We start from the raw sequence: 25,888 nt of genomic DNA, 5'->3' as shown, positions 1-25,888 counted from the left end.
GCACAGTTACCACAAAAAAGACAGAAGCCTGACTTGCATGTTTGTTGCATATTCACACCTTCAGAGGGGACTGAAAGGAGAAATGAGGAAAGGAAGGTTTCGTCTGGATAGCAAAGACAAGGCACGCATCCAGTGTGTGTGCATGCATCACATCTCGACTCCTGTATTATCAGTGCAGTCGTGACATTGACAGTTTTTTCCCCCTGATTTGTTCTTAGCCATCCTCGTGTCCCTTTTCCCCCTAAAAATCTTTATTCCTTTATTCGCTGTAATAAGCTCTCAGTCTCTGCGCAGATTGCGCTAACAACCACTTTGTTTTCCTGATAATGGTATCAGTGATCTCCAGTCATCTCGCCCACATTCACACCTCGTCGCAGCTAAATAACCTTCCATCGCTCTCAAGTTCAATTAAATCCCTTCCCTGCTACCCGGTTCGCCCGCGTTAAACAAAGGAGGCTGCCTGTGGATATTTACAGTCTGAATATTGAATGCTGCTGATTAATAAATGCTTGTGTGTGTGTGTGTGTGTGTGTGTGTGTTAGCAACTATGGCTGTAGTGCTGGCTCAATCTTGCCATAATAGCCTATAGGTGTCTAGAAAAATTTCTGATTAGCAGTCCTTCAGTGTTTCTTTTTTCTCTCATATTGGTTTTCTTTCCCTATCTCTATTTTTTCCCAAAGTCTTTCCTACTGATTCTTTCCTTCTACACTTCCCTCTTATCCTAACGTCTTTCCTATTTGCCTTTTGTAGGGACTGGATGAAAAACGACTGGAGCAGGGAGACTTTTGTTTCTAATTTAAAACTTGAAAAGAAACAAAAACTGAGCCATAATGAATTCAAATAATAATTTCATCAATAATACATTAAAATTGAATGAGCAGTTTTTGAATTTATGGAACCATGACAGCATGATGAATATTGTAGTCACTGTTCTTCCTGCTTGCTCTTGGTCTCTAACTGATCTTCTCTTCTTTCTGGATTTAGCTGGTTGTTCTGTGGCTCGAGCACGACTGTCGCTACCAGTACACCGAGGACCTTCTGCAGCACGTCCGCTACGGACTGATGGACGTCCCCACACTGCACCACCTTTCGCGTAGCCATCCTCTGGTCCAGTCTAGCCCTACCGCTGCAGCTCTGGTAGATGAGGCCTTGGACTACCACCGCGCCATCTTCGCTCAGCCCCTCCACCAGTCAGCCCGCACCAGACCGCGCTTCCAGTCCCTCACCCTCTACATAGTTGGAGGTCGGAAGCGGGAGGTGAGCAGAGTCCGGGAGCTGCGGTATTTCAACCCAGCTGTGCAGGAGCACGTGCGAGTGGCGGGCGGGTCGAACTGGAGCGAACTGGTCCCCATGCCTACTGGACGCAGCCACCACTGCGTGGCTGTAATGGGGAACTTCCTGTTTGTCGTAGGTGGAGAGATGGAGCACGCCACTGGGAGGACATGTGCAGTAAGGACCGCCTGTAGATATGACCCCAGGGGCAACCGTTGGACTGAGATTGCCCCCATGAAGGCATGTAGGGAACACTTTGTCCTGGGAGCTCTGGGGCAGTACCTGTACGCAGTGGGAGGCAGGAATGAGCTGAGGCAGGTGCTGCCCTCTGTGGAGCGTTACTGTCCCAAGAGGAACAAATGGATGTTCGTCCAGCCCTTTGACCGCTCGCTGTCCTGCCACGCCGGCTGCGTTGCTGACAACCTGCTCTGGGTGTCAGGTACACAAGGAGAGAACACAGACTCAGCCTGCACATTCGGTCCCATAGATGTTACTTTTATCTCACTTCTGCTACTAAGTTCACACTTTCACAGACATTTGCAGGAGAACGTGTCACTGCCAGAATCCTGAGATGTTTGTTTGTGTTCCAGGTGGGGTGACAAACACGGCTCAGTACCAAAACCGGCTGATGGTTTACGACCCAGAACAGGTAGCTGTGGACTGATTGGATTTGTTTCTGTGTGTCGAGGAAATGCATGTTCATTTTCCCTGATTACAGCTGTATACTCGATACTACGGCACACTTTATCACCATATTCCCAAAACATACTAAAGCCAACTCGAGCCAGTATTTACATATAAGCTAAGAATGAATTTACTGTGAACGAGGCTGCTGATAGAGACAAAATCACAAAGAAGTATGATTATACGCTACAGTTCATTGTACTTTCAGTGGGGTTTTCTTTTTTTGAACAGTGATTTTGTTTTACTGACAGTAACCTTACTGTTTGCATTCATCTCCTGACTCTCATCAACAGCAAACAGCAGTGATCAGTACAAAAAACAAACAAAAAAAAATACCCTTTTACACGCCCAGGTCCAAACAGCTGACACACAAAATTTCCCTCAAGCTTCATATTTTTTTTCTCAGGAGCTTTTGGAGACCAAATGTGAGGTAGATGAGATTATTTGAGTTACATTTTTCAGGTGTTCAGAAACAGAACTCTAAATTGATGGTCTGTGGTGGATGTGAACTGCTCGGTAAAGCGTTTTGGTTGCTATTATGTCAGTGCTGAGAGCTTGTTGTGTCCTTGGAATCCTTATTCAGAGCCACTTATTATGAGACTCATCCTGAGATTTTTCTCTGTGAAAGTTTGTACTGAGGTTAGCTTATAATACAGTTTACTCTGTTTGAATTGTTGTTGACTGATGATGAGACTTTTGGAAAAGTACACACCTAAACATCATCGGTGTAATAATAATGGAGTATTTTTTTTCTCTCTCCCAGAAATAAAAGCACACCTTACGTTCTCAATGACGGATAGCACAACAGGCAGGTGTCAAGTGTCTGCTAATTGATTTTCACACTGTATGGAATCAATTAAAAACATCCCAGCCACTCTGATAAATAGTAAAACTAGATTTGGGATGGGAATTGCATTTGTATACATGGTATGATTAATTTGTGCATCTGCAAAGGTGCGCTTAATGCGAAACGACACTTCCAGGACTCTACAGTGCTCTGAAAAACATTTTAAACTGAAAAAGCTGCACTTGTTCAGTCCTTTTCTAATTGCACTGTCATGAATTTTAACATTTAACATGCTAACTGAAAACTTTAGAGTTTGACATGTAGCTCTTGGATTTTTTTTGCATTTTCTCTGAGCACTCAAATGGGGTGAATTTACCCCAACTAGCAAACTGCAAAACCTTTATAGAGGTGGTCATACTTGCTCTGGTCTTCCTTAGTTTTTCAATGTAGAGGCCTGCGAAAACTTTCCTTCACACAAAGCTGTAAAGGTATGTAAAGGTAAAACAACCCCTTTGCTTATTTCAGCAAGACAAAATGTTGCAAACAGTAAAATTTAGTTCCAACTTTTGTCGTGTTTTTTCGGTTATATTTTTGAAATTAAATATGAGCTTTAAATGATTTTGATTCTGTGTGCAATAGTCAAACACACCTTTCTGCACTGGAATGTAGAGGGCTAAACATCAATCGGTTGTGTTTATAGGCAGCTGCTAAAGCCTGTATATAGTACGCGGTGTGTATGTGTGTAATGCGCATATCCATATGGGTCTGTGTTTGTACATGTCTGCGTGGAAGCGAGGGAATGAAGAAACGAAAGAGAGAGGAAGAGAGTCTCATTTGTATTCACCATGAATCTACATTCACCTGCCAGAGCAACAGCAACCCCCCACCCACTCTACCCTCAACAGATGGCCACCCGTCAGCTCCCAGCAGACACACACGCACACACACACTTTCTCTCTCTCATTCTCTGCCTCAATCAAGCACTCACACACACACACACACACACACACACACAGAAAATACACTTCGACACACTTAGTGAAATGAGCAGGGATCCTCGGTGTAAAATGGAGTGGCTGAAACATATGATTAGAAATAGGGAGGGAAGTCATTAGTACAAACCTGAGCTCCAGTGTCACGTTATTTATCTAGTGCTGAGCATACATCAATTACCCATGCATGGATATGCTTAAATATTAATCTTCGTATTCATCCTCCTTCCCTTTCCACCCTCGCTGTTTCTCTCTGCCTCCCTCTTTGTACTGCATCTCTTATTTTCTCCCTTTTTCACCCCCTTCAAATTCATCTGCCGTTCCCTCCCCATATCTACTCCCCACCACCTTCGCCTCCACCTCAGGACCAGTGGTTGGCCCGCAGTCCCATGTTGCAGAGGCGAGTATACCACGTCATGGCGGCGGTGAGGAGGGAACTGTACGTGTTAGGTGGGAACGACCTGGATTACAACAACGATCGCATCTTGGTCCGCCACATCGACTCCTATAATATGGACCTGGACCAGTGGACGCGGTGCTCATTCAGCCTCCTCACAGGTGGGCAAAGCGATGAAGCCACTGTGGAAACATGCATACATGCTCAGAAATAACTGTGTGACCTGCACAACTTTTTCTGAAATGATCCATTAGATAGAAGCAGAAGAAGCTTTGGCTGTGACAGAGAAATTGCAGCTTTCTTGCTGAGAGTTAGAGGAGATAGGTGATGTCATGTCTGCGCTAACATAAAGCTACTGTCAGGAGGTGGTTAGATTAACTTAGATAAAGACTAGAACTGGGGCAGTTAACTGACTCTATCGAGAAACAATATTTGCTTCTGCTATTCACCTGACAGGATCATGAAATTCACCACTACAATCCATCTTAAACTAGAACTTGTTTATTTAATGCTGGTGTTTTGGTAAGGATTAAAAAAAACACATAGGGTGTGAACAAAATGCTTTTATGCTGGTGCTCGATCACGATACCTTTGATTTGAGCCAGACTAGCAATTTTTATATTAATAGACCAAAAGACGCACTGCCCACTGCGAGTGACTTTACTAGTGACAAACTGGGTGGGAAATGTTAACGCATTTTGCTTCTCCCATCTTCCTAGCATAAATCAGTTTGTAGTTTTTTTGACCAACAACTCTAATATTCTATTTTTGAGAAGATGTTAAATTGAAAGTGTTAGATATGCCCTACATTATACATACACATAAAGTCTGAGTTAACTAACTCATCTATCATAGCAACATATTGAAATTTCTGTTGTGTTTAGCAGCTTGAACCCACTCTGTCAGGAGCTGTGGAGCCATAAAAGAGAGCTAACTTAAGACATACAGCATCAAGAGACAGCACCCATTCCTTTATATTTTGGAGACCTTTAAAAAATGTTGTTTTGGGCCACAGTTCTCCAGGCTTTCTGAAGGTCTTTCAAAGTTGATCTTCAGACAATGATTGGTTTTTCATACATTGTCCAGTACTTGAAGCTGGCCGTTTTCAGACGTTTTTAGTTAGTCTAAAAATGTCTAATCTTAGAATTTAAACTGGTTCTTTGCTATTTGTAGGCACTTTGCCACAAGCAGCCTGTTACAAAAAATATTTTTTCCCATTTCTTTAGTTGAATCTATGAAAAATGCCAAAGGTCAGTTTGACAGACATAAAATAATATTTTTTGCACCAACAAGGAATGCTGTTAGCAGAAAACCTTGCACATCTTGGCATGTTGTACAAGTATCTACAGCAGATGAACAATTTGTGAAAGTCATGTCCTTAAGAAACAGGAGAAAAATCCAGCAAAGACCTGACACAAGACCCGAGACATTCATCAGGGCCTTTAGTTGATCCATGTACTGTTCACTGAAGCCTCATCAGAAATGGTCCCAGTGGAAGGGTGACTGCATTTCCATGTGTGTTTGCACATTTCAATTAAGCGCTGCACCTATTTGCCATTTTTATTGCAAAATATAAAGCTAAGAGGGGTGGCTCAAGACTTTTGCACCGTATCATATATTACACTTTCACGCAAACCTTAATAGTTTTTTGTCAAATCGAGCAAATTAAAAGGACGTATTTCCAAATGCACAGAGGATTTAGTGACATTTGAATACCAGTGTGATGACTAACAGCAGGCTGATACTCAAGGCCACTGTCGATCAAACTTTTTTCCAAGCTGAACATTTAATTGCTCTTTATGTAGTTGTAAATCTTTAATGAAAAACACTTCTGAAAACAAGCTTTCAGCAGCTTTAATGCTAATCTATTTAGAACACCATATATTTTTAATACAATTATGCACTGTACATATGTGGTGCTTGGAAACGTAGGCTGAGTATAACTCTCGGCTTTGCCCTCCTCTCATTAGATTAGAAACACAACACATAATGCCTCCCTGTTGGCTGCAAGTAGGTGGTAGGATGATTAAATTAAAACATATAGAGAGTATATGTCTACTTTGGACCTGAGGGTATGTTGCACCTTTTAGCCTACAGGATAGCGGTGGGATGGAACACAAGCACTGCCAAGACAATCTCACATGCATATACTGTAGGATGTGGTCATGTTTTCTCATTTTCCATTACAGGCTTTAAATTCTGGATGACTTTATTGTTATTTCCTCCTCCTCCTGTACTCCTGTTTGACTTTACACAATTGTTCTCGGATCTTTTCCTCCCATTATATCTGCAAAAGTTTAAAGACAAAGTCACAGAAAGAACACGCCATAGCTCTGCGTACACTCCCACCCTTGCCCCATCTTTCTCCATTTATCTTCCCCTCTGCCTCCTGGGGGACGTGGAAGTCATATTGTCAGGATGCCCTCTGATTGGCACAGTGAAGCATTGTGCCGTCTCTGTCCTCTTCAGGTCAGAACGAGTCTGGAGTAGCGGTCCACGATGACAGGATCTATGTAGTTGGAGGATACTCTATTTGGACCAACGAGCCTCTGGCATGCATTCAGGTGAGTCTTCAGAGTAAAGTGGTGGGTCTGCTGATTCTCATATTTGATGGCAAAATGCCAGTGACGCTCCACAGTGCAGGGCAGTGAGCACAGGGCCTACTACTTCCTACGGAGGACGTTGGGTCATTCTCATGAAGTCTGTTTCTGATTGTTTGGTCGGAGACATTCACACCAGCGGCCTCCTGGATGTCGTCCAGTTCCTCCTTGCACAAAGGGGCACATACTAGCCCTGCTGAGGGGATTAGTATTCCACAAGTTGAACTGACTTGATGATTGATTAAGTTAGTACATGCTTTAGTAGGTTGTTCAAGCAGTTTCACTAGTATTGTAGGGAACAAGTGCTCTAATGTAGGCGATTAATTCAAATCTAACCCACTATCCCCTAGTTAACAGCAAGAACCTTCCCAACTTTTCATGGCTCGTTAATCTAAAGATGAAGACCATTCTAGCTGGAATCTAGTAAGGAGCAAATGACTTTCATTAAACAATCTTTCTCTGGTATTAATATAAAGACTGAAAACAGGCTTAATTGGGATTTATTAATGGGCATAGGGTCATCTATAGCAGTTTTTAAAGACTGAAATAGGACAATATCTCTTACCTTTCCTGAGGCTGATATGTATGTTTGTATCAAATTTCATGCCTTGTGGTGGTGCCAAAGGAAAAGACATTGTTATTACTATGTACTGGCCCAGTGCCATTACTACAGCTGTGCCATATATTGCATGAGTTTTCTCTTTCCAGGTGCTGGATCTTAGCACGGAGGGAAAGGAGGAGGTTTTCTACGGGCCAACGTTGCCGTTTGCCTCCAATGGGATAGCGGCCTGTTTCCTTCCTGCTCCTTACTTCACCTGCCCAAACCTACAAACTCTACAAGTACCCCATCACAGGATAGGTGCTGTTTAAACCACTCCTTTACAAAACGTGAGGAAACCAGAACATGTGACCAGAGGATGGAGCACTTTCAGATAAACTCTCTTTTTTATTTAATTTTTTTTTTTTTTAAAGTGCTCGATTATTGGACTCAATCTGAAACACGCCATCTCTGACACCAAAATGTAATAATAATATTTTCCTGACAAGAGCCATGCTATTTAAGCTATTTAAACTTCTAGGAACAATCTGCGTTCACAACAATAAAGCATTTTTTGGTTGTATGTTTCCAAAGACTGAAACATCATGACCACTGAAGACATAAGGAGCAAGTGGGAACATAAATCTTGCAGGAAAGGGACAGGAGAAAAAGAAAAAGACAGTCATCCTAACTGTTAATAAAGACGTGGAAAGAAGATATTGCTGACCTGCTCAACTGTCCTCAAGATAATAATGAAACTGCAGTTTCTGTAACCCATTAAAGTACTGTAGGAGCATTTCTAGCTAGAACTGCTGTATAACACTTCCACGTGATCCCTATAATCACTTCGGTGGCCTGAAGAACAGCCTGCTTTCTAATCGCCTGTGCTGGTACTTGGGTTCGTAGGTAAATAACCATGCCATCTTTTTCAGTTCAAATAAGATAACAAAAAAAAAAAACGACCTGTGTGAGTCCGACTGTTAATACACTCAGGACCTAAGACTGTGGTCTAATGAATGTCTAGTCCCATCTGCGTGCATACGTACCATATACTGAATAATGCTGATTGTCCAAAACATACTTCTGACCAAAACAAACCCCCGTTTGTCTGTCGAAAAGAAAGGTGTTGAAAACCTGGAAAATTTGCAGAATAAAGATGCAAACAGAGAATTGAAAAAAGGCGCAGGAGTGTGTTCTGTCAAGAGCAGTAGTAGTTCTAAGAGTTCGGGGGGTGAGGATGACTGCTCTTCAGTGGGAATTATTTAGCAGCAATAGATAATTGCACACTAATTTAAAGAACCACCTCAGTTTCTTTCTTTATGCATGGATTCTCCAACCAGCTCTGATGCTGCTGGAGGAAAAAGGAATGTGATGCAGCAGAAAGCTCCTCGGATGAAGGAGATGCATTGCAGTTTGATGAGGCTGGAAAATGACTAGCAATGACAGAAAATGAGACTTGGTGATTGTGGGAGACAGGAGTGAGACTTCATGTGATTAGGTGCAAACTAGAACGGGATTGGAAGAGATTGCTGAACTTGGAACGGGGAGAAAGAACGGGAGAGTGGGAACAAACAGTACTACTTCTTCCCTCTGCTCAACTTTTTTTTTAAGGTGTGGTGGTGAAGTCATTGGGCCCTGATCAAATCTGTAATTCAGACTGCTGGATATATAGATGCAGCACCTCATACCATAATCACAAATAATGTGTGCACACTTCACATTCTTCCCTTCTCTTTGTATCGAACAGAAACGAAAAGGTGGGGATGCTGGCGTGTGGCCACATTCACATTTATTGTCACATTTTTCATTCAGTAACAGTGAATCTCTTGAGATGCAAAGCTGCACTTTTTTCTTTTTTGGACAATATGTACATATCTACAGGCAGGTAATATTAAGCTTTTAATCCATGATAGGAACATGCCCATTTGTATTTTTTTTCCCTTCTACAAATCTTTTCTGTGCTTTTTTACAACTGCATTTGAGGTTTTAAGAATATTACAGATTATGCTAAACATAAATTAAACAGAATTTCTAAGGTATCCTCATTTTTTTAAGGGAAATTGACAAAAATGAAAATACAACATGATAAGAAGAGATTCTTGGAGGGGTCTGGAAGAGGTCTCTCTTTACTGGATTTTTTTTGTCACTCGCTTTCCAGACTGGTTATTTCAGCTTGCCCACTTTCCCCAAGGAGACCCAGCAACTTCACATATGCACTCCTGTTACACAAACAAATGTGGCACATTCTGTAAGTCACAGAGCTGCTGAATATTTCTTGTTCTGTATGCAACTGCAGCGCTTATTGTCTAGACAACTTAAAAATAGTTTAAAGTGATGAATGCCGTCTACATGGCTTCCAGGGTGTGATTCATGTGCTTGCTCACCTCAAGGCGATGTTCTTGCCCAGTCCTCTTTTGTGCTCAGTGTTTCTCAGACTGAGAGACAGGTTGGGGATAAGAGCTTGAACCACAGTGGGATCTAAAACAGCCACAGTCTCCAAGATGCCGTATATCTGCCTGTCGTAGACTCCCTCGTTCTCCTCCACAAACGACCTAAGAGCATCGAGATGGTAGGCATAATAAATAAATAAATGAATAAAAATGATGGATAAAAGAGGCTGTAATTTGATAATGATCTATAATTACTGTCTATGAATAATGTGTACACTTCAAATGATCTTACACAGTCGAATATTGCAAAGTTTGTCGATGCATACAGTATTTAATGCTACAAACATTCAGTTACCGTAAGACTGTGATCATCTGGTCGCATGGTCTCTCTGTAGATGCGGCACCACACCGCTCAACTACAAGCTGTAAGGCATCTGTGCTCGTCTTCCTTACTGCACATCCAAAATAAAAAAATAAAAATCACTTCACAATCACATCAATAGAGACGGGCTGGAAAGTGTTGATTATATAATGCATCAGTCTGAAATGAAGTGAATCCACTTAAATGACACTGTTATATAAAAAATGACTTTAACTTCTACTTCAATCAATCAAAACTGCAGTAAAATGTAGAGTTAACAGAAGATCTGAGTACTGCAAGTCATTAAAACAACTCCTAATCTACATAACAAGAGTTTCTGAGTAGAATTTGGCACTTTCTCACACGGGGAACAGCTGCTGGATTACAACTTTATTCGTTTATGCCACTAATGTCGCACTGTCCATATTCCTCTGCTCTGGACCATCATTACATTGCTTGTACTCAGTGAACTGTGATCATATGGAAAGCCAGACGCTCTCTTTTTATACCAACTTCTGGATTGTTAGATCTCATGATTATATAGTTTTATACTTAAGCTGCAGACAGAGAAACAGTGAGGTAGTGGAGCACTGCTATATTAAAACTTGGCTTGTAAAACTATTTAAGATTCAGATTGTCAATCTTACCCTGTGGCTCGTTGACCAGCATAATGCAGCGCAGCAGAGAGGGGAGGGGCACGGTGAGTAGGGAGGGGTCTGAGTCACCATTTCGTCTCAGAAGCTCCAACAGGAACATCAGGACGGATGCCAGACGAGGAGGGGGGGCGTGACCTTTGAACTGCAGGAAGTTCTCACTGCAAACACAAGCAGAGGTGTTTCTAGTAACTTTAAGTGGCTGTTTATGTAGACACATGGTGAAAGAAGGAAATGATGTACATGAGTCCTTGATAATAAAGGTAAGACAGCCTTTGGGGCGTTTGGAGTTTTCAGTCATTGCTGAGAGAGTTTTTGATTAAACAGGAATCACATTCAGAAATTAAGTGAACATGAAATTCAGGTCAATGCTGGATCAGGCAAATTCTTTTCATGGTTCTGCAGACCTACCAAAGAACCTCTAGGATGAGTCTCCTCAGGGCAGCTCCACGGCTGGTTGGGTTGGCCTCGCAGGCACCTAGAAGCACCGGGTGGTTGGCAATAATGCCCACAGAAGGCGAGGCAGGAAGGAAATGGTCCAAATATCTGCGAGTTACAGAACGTAGTTGCTGCTTCAGGTAAGCCCCCTGGGACTGAGACACACTAGAGGCCACAGACAGACCCTGGAAGACGATAAATGGAAGGGTCTTTATCAAAATAGCCAGGTTTCTTTCTTTAATGTAACGGCTGTGTGTTTGGACAATGTGTGTCTATATTATACATTTGTCCCTACCTGTATATACAAAGGCAGACTGTCTCTGAGAGCTTTGTCTTGCTGTGTGAGGTTGTGGGGAAGCAGCAGCCCATCCACAATGCGGAACAACAGCTGTTGTGCTTTTGATGTGGCCAGCAGGGGGCTCCAGTGCTTCACAATGCAGCCTGGTCACAGAGAAAAGAGTGTTGTACTCTCATACGCAATTCCAATAATTTCTTGCCCAGTCGTGGACTTTATACACAGTATATTCTGTGATGCGTTTGAAATTGATAAACTTTGCACCTACCAACAGCCCAGTATGCTAGCTGTATTCCCTCTTGGTTCTTGCTGACGAGAGACGGTTTAATGTGCTTCAGGATGTCACCAATGTAGTCTAGGGCTGTGGTCACCATGGCTGAACGCTCAGACAAAACCTTCAGTCCACTGTACACACTGCCTACAGCCTAACACCATGTGAAACACATAGAAACACACGCTGATGAAGGTTCACAGACGATTTTTAATTTTACTTGGACACAAAGCCGACCTGAGTTCTCTCATAACTAACTTGCTGTAAAATTTCAAAATACACAAAGACAGAATTATTCCCCAGTGTGTTTGTCACCTGTGTGCGTATGTTACCTTGACAAACATCTCCAGGGCTGCAGTCGGCTCTGGCCTGGTTGCTGTGGGATTAAGGTTGGCTCTCTGCAGAAGCCTCTCCACCTCGGGAAGCCTCAGCACAAGCCGGGTCAATTCACACAACTGTTGTTCCACAGCCCGGGCTGACGAATGCAAAAACACAAACACTGGTTATTTAAATGATAACGAAGTTCACATTAATGTAAACACTTCCTTTTTTACTTAAAGAATAGGTTGAAAACTGCTGTTGAGTATTGTTACCTGTTCTGCTGTCAGTGCCATCTGGGTTCTTGTGAAGGTGCTGCTGTAGAACACATCTGACCCAGGCCCTCACTGACAGGCTTTGTGCAGAACCAGACACAGCAACGCCAGGATCTCCACTCAGAGAGGACACCAGCTCACTGCGAAAGAGAAGAGACAGCAAGAACCTGATCACAAGTCTGTTTGGAGATGTGTGGGGCAGGGTGGGTGGGGGGCGAGGCGGTTTCTATTGACTGTCCAACTAATGCACATCTTTTCAAATGGTGGAAAGCCTAATTCAATGGAAGCAAATTCTACTTTGCAGCTTGTGCAATCACTTTAAAGCAACCCGCACAAAATAAGAAAGATAAGCTTGTCAGAAAAAAACTTCTAAAAAGGATCACTTTGGTATCTTGCAGTTGAAGGGTCAGGTACTGGCAGTTGCCCATACAAAACACACCACCTCCTTATTGCATAATAATCTTCCTGCCTCTCTTTCATTAATAAACAGTGCCCAGACAGCTCAGTAGGTAAGGCTGTGGTCTATTAACATTTTGGTTCATGGATATTATTTTAGCTTATGGCTCGTTTTCTTTCTCCATCTTGCTGGACTGGTGGAGAAGGATGTGCAGCTGATGGCCAGATAATATTCCAGATGTCTGCAATTTTAACTAGGGAACTAATTTCAAACCACAGCAGGCTATTCTGATTGGTGTTTCAGCATCTCTGTCTTTGCTAGACGCATTCCTGTAATATCTAATCTGTCTTTGTTGTAGTGGTTTCAGGCTGTGCAGGTAGAATTTCCATTAAGCACGCCACAAGTGGCCATGTTGAATCTTCCTAATGGTTTAGCCCTCTGTTAACCTTAGCCAAAGGCTCATTGCTGCAGCCAATTCCATTTCATGTTTATGTAGCTTGTTAGAGCCTCTAACAGCTTGTGTTGTAAGCATATGAAGCACATGCACATGTCAGCGCTTATGTGATGGGAGGGACTTGGAGCTGCAGATGGAGGGTTTTTTTAAAACTCTTGGATATTTTTTTTTCCCCTACTGCAGCTTTAGTATCACTTGGCACCGTCTGAAAAGATGTCTGTGGTTGAAATAATAATCATTCTTCTACTCTTGAGTGTAATTTTGAAGCTTTTACCTTCTGTATAAAGGCATGAATGCATTTTTATTTATTAATAACCATCTTCACTATACAAGGACACCCTGTGCTTCATTTATTAATTAGAGACGGTGTAATGTACCTGCAGAAGTTATGGAAAACAGTTTTTTTAAGTGCGTCACACAATGATGAAGCTTGATAACTAACAGGAAAAGAGGAGAACATCATTCTCATCGGACTCACCTGATGTAAAAGCATCAGGTGAGTCAAATGAAAATGTTTTGGGACAGAGAAGACTGGGGGGTGGGATTGGATTCAAAGGTCAAAGCTTACCTGTTTTGAAGCAGATGGGAAAGATAGCGAGTTACCAAGAGTGGGTGAACCATGTCATCCCACCCAAAGTATTGCATGATGGACTGAACTGAATTTGGTTGAAGGTCCTGGGGTGCCGAAGTGGGTAGATCAAAGGCGAGCAGGGTGAAACCTGAGGAAAATGAAAATAGGTCAGTGTTGTCTCAGTTAGTTGGATGATGATACGTATAGCGCTCAAAGTCATTAATGTCTTCTCTTTACTATGATCTTTGAATTTTGTGTCCTTTCCAGTTCTACCTTTTCACTCGTAAAGCCATATTTTCCCCTCAAATTTCTTTCATTTAAAATAGCTACATCAGTTTTCTTTTGTATGAGGATGCCCAGAAATCTTGCTCTCCCACCTTTCCTTCCACTGGGTCTTACTGACCTGCAGCTGCATCTGCAAGCTGTGCTGGAGGTGTCTGAGAAAGACGTAGGCTGTGCAGAAAGGGGAAGAAGTGAGCCCAGAGAGCAGCTGCTACCGCTAGGTGGCGCTCTTTCACCACACTGGCGGTAGCAGGAACCCAGGACAGGGTGGGAGCTGACTGGTCACTGCGCTGATGGACTCGTCTGGAAGGACACAGACACACAGATAAACAAATCTATCCAATGCAAAATCCAAACTCAGTGCTCCCTCTTGTGTACAAACCCCCCCCCCCTCCCTACTTTCTCAAATCCTTTTGCTCCACAGTTCCTCTCTTTCACTCCTCCTTCATATGTTTTCCCTCTCTTCTCTCCTGGGGGATTACTGGGTGCAGTGGTGCGCTGCAGTGTGGAGCAAAGCGGGGTGGAGGTAGGTGTGAGGAAGGAGAGGAGGATATTATAGGCATAGAGTGGAGCCTAATGCTGATCCCCTGTACACAGACTATACTTTGGCTCTTCTGGCTCATCCCTGGCCCTGGCCCCAGCCGCTACGGCAGCCCCACAGTGGCTGGCATTAGCCCAGATAAGCAGCTGAAGGAGCTGTAATCTCATTTAGACGGGAGATGATCCTTCTGTCCCCCTCATTCACCCGGATGAGGGTGTAGGGAAGCGGGGGCTAAGATGAGGTGGGGAAGAAGCAAAAGATAGAGGAACTAGCAGCCCCCTTCTATCCTATCCTTAACCACACACTCTACTCTGTTACTATATTACATACACACACGCACACACTCACACACACCTCAATGGTGCCTTCCCTTCCAGCAAGGTTGCATCTAATCCAGAGAGAGCTGAGACAATCGATTAGAGTCTGAATTCATTAGCCTCGTTACTACTGCGGAATAGGCCTTTCACACCCATCAACCCTCATTGTACAAGACATCGTCAGAGACCCCACTTAATCCTCCTCACTGTGGCTTCTTACATGTACACACAAACACATACACACACCGTTACATACCACTAGGGACCAAAGTAACCCTTCCCCCAGCTGCCTTCACTGTAAAGACATTTAAAAAAAAAAAGTAGCATCCTAACAATGCCAGGCAGACAAACACATCAGACGCACACATGGGCATACATGGAATTAACTCCACGTCCCCTGTTTCCTTACTTTGTCCTCACATTTGTATCTAATGTAAAGGTGTTTTTTTCCTTTATAAGAAGACACTTGACAGTAGTTGTCCTTGACTATCGGGGGGGGGGGGGGGGAATCAAAACCCGCTAAAAGGTCTTAATGCTCACAAAGGAAAAAGCTTCACAGGAAGGCTTGTATTTTATCAAGCCAAGGAGATGGGGATTAATTGTTTGTGCCAAAAACAGATCCAACAGACTGTGCCAATGCCAGCTCACCTCGTCAACCAGCGTCACCCCCATCCTCCTACAGCGGAGGGTCATGGGAAGAAATAAAATTGAGGAATTATGCCTGTTACTGGCTTCTTGCCTCAGCACCATGACGATGGCTATCAAGAGTGAATGTTCGGACCCTACGCCGCCTCAACCATTGGCAGAATAATTCTCATAATGTGTGCAGATTCCACATGGCTCTTAATAGACATAATGATGCACACACTAAATTTGCCAGGCTACATAATTGCCCATTAATTGTGTCACAGAAAAGGCATTAATCACAAAGAGATACCGAAAATTGCCAGGCCGAAGAATTATATTTAATTTGGCGGCATGAATTGGAAAGAGAGAGAGCACGGTATTTTAATTTTTTTTTTTTATTTGGTTAAATGGGTCATGGTGGTCCAGGCCATAACACAGAGGGCCTCTGAGAGTTCTCTTCTTCTCCTCTCACTCCTTGGCCATTAATGTGCAAATGTGTGCCCTTCAACCCCAAGATCTGAGATGGGAAGTCTGGGAATTAGCAAAGCTAACGAGATACTGTGTTACAAGCGGCTGGCACTGAAATAAGAAACGAGTACACCTCGGTTAGTGTTTCACTTTGGGGGTGTGGACAGTTGTGTAGGTTTGTGTGTGCTGAGAGGATGGTAGTGCACACTGGAGAATTAAAGCAATCATACACCTACATGAAACAGCAAGAGGGCTCGGTAACACTTAATTTTACAATGCCCTTTTTCTGAGGTTTCAGATCATTTATTAACCTTTTCAAAGTAGCGTAAGCATAAAGACGTAGTAACACTCTGAGTGCTACAAAACTCCAGAAACAATATATATCTAGGGGTATATTGAAAAATCAGATATATACTCAACAAAGCTGCGTATCAAACCTCATTACTTTGACATAAAATGGACAGCACATTGTGTGCACTGAATACATTTGCTAATAAATGTTCACTTAGTTTTCACCTTTAGTGATGGAGCCACAGGAAACCATCACCAAAACTCTGTAGGATTTTTTTCAAAACAAACCTCACTAGCCTGGTTTCCAGGAGCTGCAAGCAACAACTTTTTTGATAAAATAGTCTGGATGCTACCAATTGAGAACTCTAACAACTAAGTGGAGCACATACAAAGGTAAAGCAACCAAAGAGAAACCATTTCACCTAGCAGCTGGTGAAGGCCACAACAAAGCTCAAAGATAAGTTAATTTTGAGTTTATAATGGCCACATGGTCATAAATTCAAAATAGGCATTTTTTCCCAATATAAAATGATAGTTGTTGTCAAAGACTTTAATGCCTTTGCACAGCATACTGGTGTAACTTAGGAGCATGAAACACTTAAAATTAATTCATCCATGCAATTATAAGAAGCCGCTTTAATTGTTGTTCAGAGCTATTACAAACATAATAGGTTGCAAACAAACTAACTCTTCTAAATAACACCAGATTAGCGTGTAAAATATACACGTCTTTCCTCACTGTCTGATATCTGTCCACTGTGGCCTCTGTTCCATCTCTACCTCCCATAAACAGAGTGCGTTTCAGATGTGGCTCTCTGACCTTCAGTTGGGGTTGTTCATGTAACGAACACCCCTGTCCTACAGCTGAACTCATTCTGGTGCCCTACTGACCACTGTCTCTCAACACACCCACAGCACTGCTGCCGTCCTCATAAAGACAGGAGGGTCCAAAGAGGGTCCCCTGGGCCCGTAATTCTAATCAGGGCTACTACTGCAGCACCTGGTTAGGGTGACCCGGAGCCACTGGTCCTCCTGAGACTAACTGGGGCCTCAGTGCTACACAGGCTTTTTACAGACACCCATTCCTGCTGACAGCACAATCCGCTTATTGTCAGTATGAGAAGTGAGTGGACTCTGGGATGGGATGGGGAGAGCAGAAGAGATCACTCTCTTCTTCCGTAGAGACTTATCAGATTTTAATAAAAGCTTAGCTTGGCCTTTGCCAGAAAACATTTGTCTGGATGTGTCTACTATCTGTGAGGGAGTAGCTATCAGTGAATGATGAAAGAATGAGGGAAACTGAGGAGAAGTAAGAGATACCTGGGAGCTGGTGAATATTTACACCTGCTCTCTCACCTGAGCTGCGCAAGGACGATCTGCAGAAAACCCAGGGCAGAATTCAGCTCGGACTGGCGGCAGGCAGGCAGCAACCAATTGAACCCGTCACCGAGTAGCTTTTCCTCTGATAGGCTGAGAGTGGTGCTGGTCTCAAACACCTCGGCCACACCCTCCAGGTAGGACCCAAGTGGCCCCCATAGGGCAAGCCTGCGTGAGACCTCTGTGGTTTTGTTGTAGAACTCTTTGGCTGTCTCGTTAAAGGAGGAAGTCAGCAGGCTAGCCTGAGCTCCAACATCCAGACCCCGCTCCTGGAGCAAACATACGATGGTCCATCAGTTTTGTTATTTTTAATTAAAATCTTTTTTTATGTTATGGTAAACAAATATACCTGGAATAGCAACACCATTGACAGATGCCCTCTCCAGATTAGTGTGCGGTGTCCAAGAGGAGAGTTAGAGGGCAGAAAGCCAAGCAGCTCACAAGCTCTGCTGGCCACATCCTCCAGGTCTGCCTGCCGGGCCACTACCAGAAACAGCAGCAGAAAGTTCATGAGACCTGCTTCTGACAGCTCCTGCATCTTCTTTGGGGAGAACTTAGAGTAAATCCTGGACACACAGAGACCAAAGTAAGAAAGAAAGAGGAAGGACAAAGGTTTTCAGGTATGCCACAAGAGATGGACAGCATCATGTCACACAAGACAAAGAAACAAATGGTTGCATTGTTTATTTTTAGATTATTATCCTATTTCACTTTTTTCTTTACTTCCACTATCCAATTCATTAGAAATGATTTATTCTTCTGAAACACCCTGACTTTAAACGCTGACTAACTGAACTTTCCACCCCTGTAGTGCACCCCACCACCTGCCTCCATCACCTTCTCAGCTCCAGGGGGAGAGGCTGGGCTCCCCAGCCTATGTGGGTGAGAGAGAAAGGAAAAAGCAAGAGAGTAAGTAAGAATAGAGAACCACCCAGCACGCTGTTAGATCCTGCGGGCACTGTGGAGAAATGCCTTTAAAGATCATGTTAAATGTCAGAGACACTCAGACACACAGCAGTAGGCGCTCAGTCCCTCTCTCTACAGCCAAACCAATTTACTGCAACAACAGAGAGAGATCAATAAAACCACACACACATGCGCACACACACACAGAGCTTGCTCGCCTGGCAGGAAAACACAGAAGGCTGGAGCCCCCTAGCCCTCCCCATCCTAAAATACAGATGCAGCCCACACAGGTGAGTAGAGCTGCTGTTTCGGTCAAAACACAAACAGCGCACATCCCAAGACAAACTCAGTGTAAGAAGTATGACTGGTATAAAAGGAGTGGAGAAAAATGAGACGGAAACTGGGAAAGACCAGGTTAACACCACAACCAGCTTAGTTACACCCACAGAGAACTATAAAAGGAAAAGGTGGTGAAGCATACAGTCAGAGTGAGCAGGGAGGGAGATTTAAATAGATGAATGGCTAGTATGTAACAGGGATATAAGCTGCACACTGGGAGATAGCAGAGGGGATTTTCTGTGTTCTCCCAACCTGTCTCTCTGTTTGTTTATTCTGGACAGCTTTTTTTTCTGGAGGCAAGCAGATGCTCCTAACTCCCAGCATTGGAGAGCAACATGCTTGCAGTCGATCCCATTAATGTGGTCGTCACGGGTGTCCCGCAGAGCCTAGCCAGGAGTGGGAACGCTGCCGAAGCGTTGTGGAGATACAGTCGGCACGCCTCGCGCCTCCTTAGGAGGAGGAGGTAGTGGTGATAGTTTTGGTGGAGGGAGATGGAGGGAGGTGAAGGGGATGGGGGTGGGGATCTGGACCTGTCCCAGCCCAGCCTGGCTGTCGCCAGACTGCCTACCACCCACATCCCCCTGCTCCCCCACCACCCAAGCTCCCCTCTCTCCGTGTTGGAAACCAACACAGCTTCGTTAAGGCGAATTAACCGCCACGCTCGTTAGCTAATTAGCCCCCATGTCTGCAGTGCTACAGAGCACATTCCAGACAGAGGGAAGTCATTAGGCGGATTTATCTACGGCTGCCTCCCTCTGGCACACAGCCGGCCTGGGATATAGGATGGACCAGTACATGGTTCTGATGCATCCATCAGCTTCTTGTCCTTTGTCTATTTTTTTTTCTTTATTTCCTATTCAAACACGCACTGTATTCTTCTCTTCAACGGCCTCACACACTGAAACCATGTCACTGCTCTAGGGAGCAGGTGCACAGCCTGTGTGTTTGTGTGTGCATCAGTAGGAGGCTTCTTGGGTCTGGCCTCTGCTGGAGAGCAGGTGGTTGACTCCTGAGACACCTGCTCCACCGGTGGGCCTGAGTAAATATCAAAGACGCACCGGGAGACTGCGATACACCTGGCACGTACACAAACAAGACTCAAATGCATGACAGTTTGCAAACACACATGTTGTGTGTGTATTTATGCAAGCGAGTGCTTACACATAGGCAAATCCAAACACCATTTAAACACATCACACATTTAAAGATCAAGTGGGAAGGGGAAATCTATATAGCCTATCCCTGATTAGTAATCACTGCTGAAAGACTCCAAATCAAAACCCCACAATATAGAGTATATAGTGTTATGGTTGTCAAACCTACTTTTCAAGGTGGAAGAAAATGTGAAGGATCGAGAGCTACAAAGCTTCTCAGCCTTCTCTCCATCCTTACCTCCCTTTGATCTGTCTCTGTGGGACTCCTCCAGCCCGATCCTGTGCAAGGCACAGGGCCAGCACTCGAAGAAAGATGTGGAAGGAGTTGGCAGAGCGATAGAGCTGGGTGTATCCAGGAGAGCGAAGGGGAGGCAGGGAGCAGCAGCTCCGGGCCTGCTCCAACAGAGCTAAAGGTGTCTTGCATAAAGTGCCCAGGGCAGAAATCCCCAGCCAGGGCACGGTAAATGAGGCACTCTGAAGAGGAGTGACAGAGCATAATATATAACTGTAGAGCCCTTGTTAACCAGGGTGCAGCATGACATGCTTAGAATTAGAAGTATGGTGTGAATAAAGGAGCAACAAATAAGACATTTCAAAAATTGATGGTTAGACACAAAAGTAAGCTACTTGTAGTAAATTGGTCAGCAAATCAAATGTATACACTTCATGATAAGCCACAGATGTTATTTTACCAAATTCTTGCTGTAGTAATCCCAGAGGGTGGACACAGCACTGGTGCTCGGTTCCCACATCAGACAAAGACTGAGGCAGGAGTGGACATGCATCCTGAACTGCTCCTCTGCTAGACCTCCCTGTTATCTCACACACACACACACACACACACACACACACACACACACACACACACACACACACACACACACACACACACACACACACACACACACACACACACACACACACACACACACACACACACCATTTAAAAACACTATGATTTTAAAGGGTTCAAAAACTGAATATCGCAACTAGAAACTGCGCTTACCTTACAAGTTAATTTGAGCAACTCATCCACAAAGGTCCAGTTATCCCCCAGGTTTTTCTGCAGATGAAGATAAATTAATGAGAGACACTTAAAAACAACAACTCACAGTATTCTATATTCATCATAATAGTCTTCAAGAATCAATGTATTGAAAGTGTAGTCTGCCGCTCTGCTCTTTAATGCAGTCTCATGGTTGTGCCGTAAACTGTTGGAAACAACACCAATTCAGTGCAAGGTTCATTTGGTCATTTTGTTGAGACAATGCCCACGAAATGAGGGAATTAGGTTAAGTACAAACACAATATATTGTTGTTAAAACCTTGTTGTTAAAAGGGTTAGTGTTTAAGATGAAACAAATTGCAGTTTTATATGTCAGAAAAAATCTTACATAGAAACACTTTTCTGTTCATTTGGAACATCTTTAGGTATCATTATTGCAATTATTAGTTTCTTACCTCATTCTGGACCATCATGCCGCTCCGACTATACTGGCCTAGCATTGATAAATGAGTGACCAGCCACCATGTGAATCCTAGAGGGTCCTTACAGTGTGTGGGGAGGCCACTGAACTGCTCAGCAGCAGGTTTTCCTAAAACCAGAGGCCTCAGCAACGAGTTGATGTAGCTCCAGAAAGACTAAAGGGAGCACACATTAGTTAAATACTGTCAGAATCAAAGTTTACTGTGTGACAGAACATGCGTGTATGTGTGTTACCTGTGTGTGCAACTCTTTATTCCTGTGTTCCAGAAGGTACATGAGCAGGACCCACAACTCTTTGGTGCAGGTGCAAAGGTAATGATGGCTGCTCAGCGCCTCTGTAGGCCTCACCTACAAATAAACAGGATCAATTAAACACAGTGAGTTGCCAACTAAAGCTTTATTCTACACTAAAATGTTTTTTGTTGCACATTGCGATGCCTTCTGTGTGCAGCTTCGATCCAGTTTTTGCTAACCAACTACAAAATGTGCCAATTATATGAGAAACACTTAGAATTTCAGCTTAAAAACATAACTCTGAAATACCACTGCTGCATCTAGTGAGATGAAATGAACCACCCACCTTGCTGTATTTGCCCATGGCCAGTCCAGTAAGGTCACACAGCAGACTGCACAGGTGTTCGTCAAACAGGCTGCTATCAGTCAGGTTCTCTCCCGTCAGGTCCACAAACTTGTGGGCGTACACCACCTGGCCTGAAGACAGAATGAGTAAAATTACAAAGAGCCTGTTTCCATCATAATTCAATAGCTCTTTAGTTATTTCCTAGGTGAGAATTCTGCTGCAAACACAAACCCTGAATCTTGTGACCAAGTAGGTGAAGGATCTCCAAAACTGACCAATGGATGTCTAGATGAAGGTGTAGCAAATGCCAGGAGGGAGGTAAAATCTGTAAAAGGAACACAGATTTCTCATTTCAATGTGAAAAGAAGAAAAATCAGCTGGGTGATAAAACTGTAGTCATAAAACCTAATGCTCAGTTGATAATATATAGCCTTTGTACTCTGGTATGCCAGCCCCACATTGTCTGCATCTGTTTTAAATGCTGTCTTTGGGGTTTTTTTCCTTCGGTTTTTAAGCTCCCTAACACCTTTGTAATCAATGCCTTACATTAAATCTCTACTCAAGTTAGATCTAAACAAACCAACTAGCGTTTGGCCGTACCTTTCCGTGATTCTGTATAGTAAAGGCACTTTGAACATTAGCAGGCAGGTCTTTGAGTCGTCCTACGAGGAGAGTGATCCCAAAAAGTTCCTCCAAAAGAGCAGAGGGGAACTGAGCCTCCAGCTCCTCGTAAGGGTGTGACTGAGCTGCATCCAGGGACCTGGAAGGCTGGAGATATCTGAACATATGCAAAAGGGGTATCCAATCAAACATTCAAATAAACAAAAACCCCATGACACCATAATATATTAACATGTTTTTATTAGTTCCAGTGTGACATGAAAATGTGTTAAAATTACCTGTGTAGAAAGACTTTGACATACTGAAGAAATGTAACACATTCTTGCCAGAGTTCTTCTGCTTTATAGTGGAGATTTCCAGCTTGACCTAAAACATCAAAAGGGTGCTGTAGGTAGTACTCATAATATGTCTACGGTATCAGAGATCAGATCACTCTGAAAATGACTATTGTACAGCTCATATATACATATCAAATACATTCAAATTGTTCATAAAAATATATATATAGAAAACAACTCTCTAGAAATTATGGGATTTAATTTGCAGAATAATTATTTTTATTTATTCTGGACATTTCATTCTTTAACCCTCTCAAGGCAGGCGTTGCCGATTTGCAACAGTTAAAAACTAACAACCTGATTACCCCACATACATATTTTATGAGTTGTTTTTTTTACTCAGAAGTACCACTGCAGGACTTGGTTGTGCATTAGCAACAAAAAGTTTAATTTGAGCCTGAGAGGGTTAACATATTTGAAGCCCTCGGTAATTCCTACACTTATTTCACTTGATTTAACTAGTTTTTATCACTCTCCTACAAGCTGATAAGCTGATCAGACCATTTTCTGTCCTCACATAATATGCCTTAACTAGGATTAAAAATCTGATCCAAGTTCCAAAGGGGTTGACAGAACCTGCATAAAAATGTTTCAAATCTTTTTTCTGCTAATTATATAAACAAGCAATGCACATAAACAACCTGTATATCCAACTAATACACAAACTATGCCTATGTAAGCAAACAGTGGCTTACTGTGCGAACAAAATACTGACAATAAACTAAAAGACTGTTAGTTGGACTAATGATTACACAGACTTACCAAAGTCATTTGAGTTGGACTTAACTAAAGTCTCCAACTTGTAAATCCGTTGTCTGAAACATAACACAGAACAGAAGAGACCCTGTAAATGGATATGAAGGATGTCTTTTTCAATAATGTATCAGGAATATATATGAAATATTTTAAAGAATGATTTCATGACCACACTTTTGCTGCCGTGGAAAAGAATTAAGTGGTAGAAACAACAGATTTTAACTCTTTCCTTTATAAAGATGATATCTGATGACTTCCCATAACAACATGTTTTGTTGCTTCATTACATATCAGTAAAGGTTTTCACAATGATTAGAATAGTATCAGGGTTTTTCCAAAGGTAGCTGCATAGGCAAAGACCACCCTCACTAACTCTCAATACACACCCAGTCATTTCTATAAGGAGGCGTCAAACAACCGCTCAGTTCAGAAGACAGCTCCTAGGTTAATTCTAATAGGCTTTCAAAGGGTAAAGAGTTAAAGCAGACTGAAATAACGTATGCTTTACATCATGCCTTACCTGAAGAGGCCAAACAGTAGTTTTGTAGATTCCACCAGTGCTGTCTCTGTCACCCAGGAGAAGCCAAAGATGTCCACTGTGTCCGTCTCATATTCTGCAGGGGCTGGGTCAAGACGCAAGAGTAGCCTGGAGTGGATGCAATGACTGCAGTGAGATTTTAAAGCTTTTCTCCTAGTGGAACTTTAGCAGCTACAACATCACAGGGGAGGTAAATGGAATTACATTTGAGGTGTTATAAGTACAAAAAAACTGACCTCTGAATAAATTACACAGAAAAATGACCGATTTTATAAAAGACTGTTCTTACTGACAGCATTTCTCAGGCACAAAATAGTGCCAGACAATTTTGTACGATTACAGTCAGCTGGCAGAAGGTAATTATACCGTTTCAAGGAGCCTCTAACAACGTATCCCTCTGTGGAAAGTACTCCAGCGGGATCATCTTTTACATCAGAGCAGCAGAAACACGGTGGTCGAACTGGAGCCAGGTCACATAGACTGTCTCCTGCAAATGGGGAAACTGGCGGGGTGAGGGACTGGCTGAAGTCATCTGACATGGTGTCAGTGCAGAATCAATTTGACCTGAAATGACCAAAAAAAAAGAAAAAAAAGAAATCACAGCGCAAAATACTGAGAGAATGCTTTTTTGTCAGTGGTTTGCAAAACTGTGTTCATATGTAAATATTCAACAAGTTATTCACAAATACACTGGGATGATGTATAATTTAATACCACATACAATTTAAACAAAAGGGTTTCACAGCAATATTTTAGCATTTTACTTTGTAAGTACAAATGTACCTTACAGTACATTTGTACTTACATACAAGTACTGGTACTCAACGCAGAGCATACAAAACTACATCTAATTTTGCAGAGTTGTGCACAATTAGATGTAGTTTTAAAGGAAACATGAGCAGAAAGCAGGGAAAAAATATCTTTGGAGCAACATAAATGAATTTATTGAATGTATAAGTGACGGGCATGTATGTTATTGCATATAGCTAGCCAACGAACAAGTACTTCACAATGGATCCGACATGAGAGTATAAAACATTTCATAGAAGTTACGAAGTGCAAATTTAACACTTAACGTATCTACATTATACGCTTTATGCATGATAATGCTAGCGTTAACTTTCTAGCATACGCTGTGCCGACACGACAGCACAGTTAAGTCAAACAAAACTATTTTTAACAGGCAAACTAAAGACAGAAAAGCCTCCAAAAACAACTGTTAATGAAATATGAACTAACCTGTTAGTTCGGCTTCTTGTATATTTAGTAGTTTGTGAATTTTACTTCCCAGTATTCATCGCTGTTTGTGTTTTCAGCCGGTCCCGCGCGCTCACACTACGCAGGCGCACACTCGCTCCACGCCCGATGATTGGTCCGAAGTTTCCTACTGGGAGGAACCTAATCCTTTGACAGACACACAACAAGAGGTCTCACTGCTAAGCGCTTCCTCTGTCGCAATGTCTCTCCGGGCAGCTTTTAAGATATTTAGAATTGTAGTTGTTTTATAGTCGGTTCAGCAGCTGTATTTATCGTGAGTTGTATTAAAGAGCAAACTGAACTTCCTCTGTATACCA

General features: G+C 42.8%; 2 protein-coding genes across 4 annotated transcripts in view; one reads left to right on the top strand and one right to left on the bottom strand.

Moving 5' to 3' along the window:
• The window catches only part of klhl32 (kelch-like family member 32), a 42,291-nt gene extending 32,137 nt beyond the window's left edge, over positions 1-10,154 (top strand). For all 3 annotated transcript variants that reach the window (XM_026184454.2, XM_026184451.2, XM_026184452.2), the window contains 5 exons: positions 985-1,711; positions 1,863-1,921; positions 4,101-4,293; positions 6,602-6,696; positions 7,441-10,154. In XM_026184454.2, coding sequence (XP_026040239.1) covers positions 985-1,711; positions 1,863-1,921; positions 4,101-4,293; positions 6,602-6,696; positions 7,441-7,602 — 1,236 coding nt within the window. In that variant the 3' untranslated portion in view covers positions 7,603-10,154. The remainder of the gene's footprint in view (positions 1-984; positions 1,712-1,862; positions 1,922-4,100; positions 4,294-6,601; positions 6,697-7,440) is intronic.
• mms22l (MMS22-like, DNA repair protein) lies at positions 9,043-25,709 on the bottom strand. The gene is made up of 26 exons (XM_026184446.2): positions 25,554-25,709; positions 24,681-24,878; positions 24,297-24,422; positions 23,783-23,835; positions 22,961-23,048; positions 22,662-22,839; positions 22,293-22,386; positions 22,062-22,192; positions 21,716-21,829; positions 21,457-21,636; positions 21,002-21,058; positions 20,688-20,807; positions 20,234-20,469; positions 17,946-18,162; positions 17,576-17,865; positions 14,097-14,278; positions 13,691-13,841; positions 12,272-12,411; positions 12,011-12,153; positions 11,676-11,832; positions 11,408-11,553; positions 11,086-11,297; positions 10,669-10,835; positions 10,016-10,112; positions 9,655-9,822; positions 9,043-9,489 (listed from the first exon to the last, which is right to left on the bottom strand). Exons 2-26 carry the CDS (start codon positions 24,851-24,853, stop codon positions 9,414-9,416), a joined length of 3,696 nt encoding a protein of 1,231 aa, XP_026040231.2. The 5' UTR covers positions 24,854-24,878; positions 25,554-25,709; the 3' UTR covers positions 9,043-9,413.
• Positions 25,710-25,888: the final 179 nt, after the last annotated feature.

Source organism: Astatotilapia calliptera, chromosome 11 (assembly GCF_964374335.1).
Source record: "Astatotilapia calliptera chromosome 11, fAstCal68.1, whole genome shotgun sequence".
Taxonomy (NCBI): Eukaryota; Metazoa; Chordata; class Actinopteri; order Cichliformes; family Cichlidae; genus Astatotilapia; species Astatotilapia calliptera.
Note: the sequence above shows the minus strand (reverse complement) of the source record. Positions and strands in the feature narration are given on the sequence as shown.

Bases quoted from the DNA above. Each gene is read 5' to 3' on its own strand.
- mms22l (XM_026184446.2), bottom strand. From the start codon at position 24,853: ATGTCAGATGACTTCAGCCAGTCCCTCACCCCGCCAGTTTCCCCATTT. The intron at 20,470-20,687 runs GTAAAATAACAT...ACTCCTCTTCAG, and splicing joins ATTACTACAGCAAGAATTTG to AGTGCCTCATTTACCGTGCC. The intron at 13,842-14,096 runs GTCAGTAAGACC...CATTTTCCTCAG, and splicing joins GCTTGCAGATGCAGCTGCAG to GTTTCACCCTGCTCGCCTTT.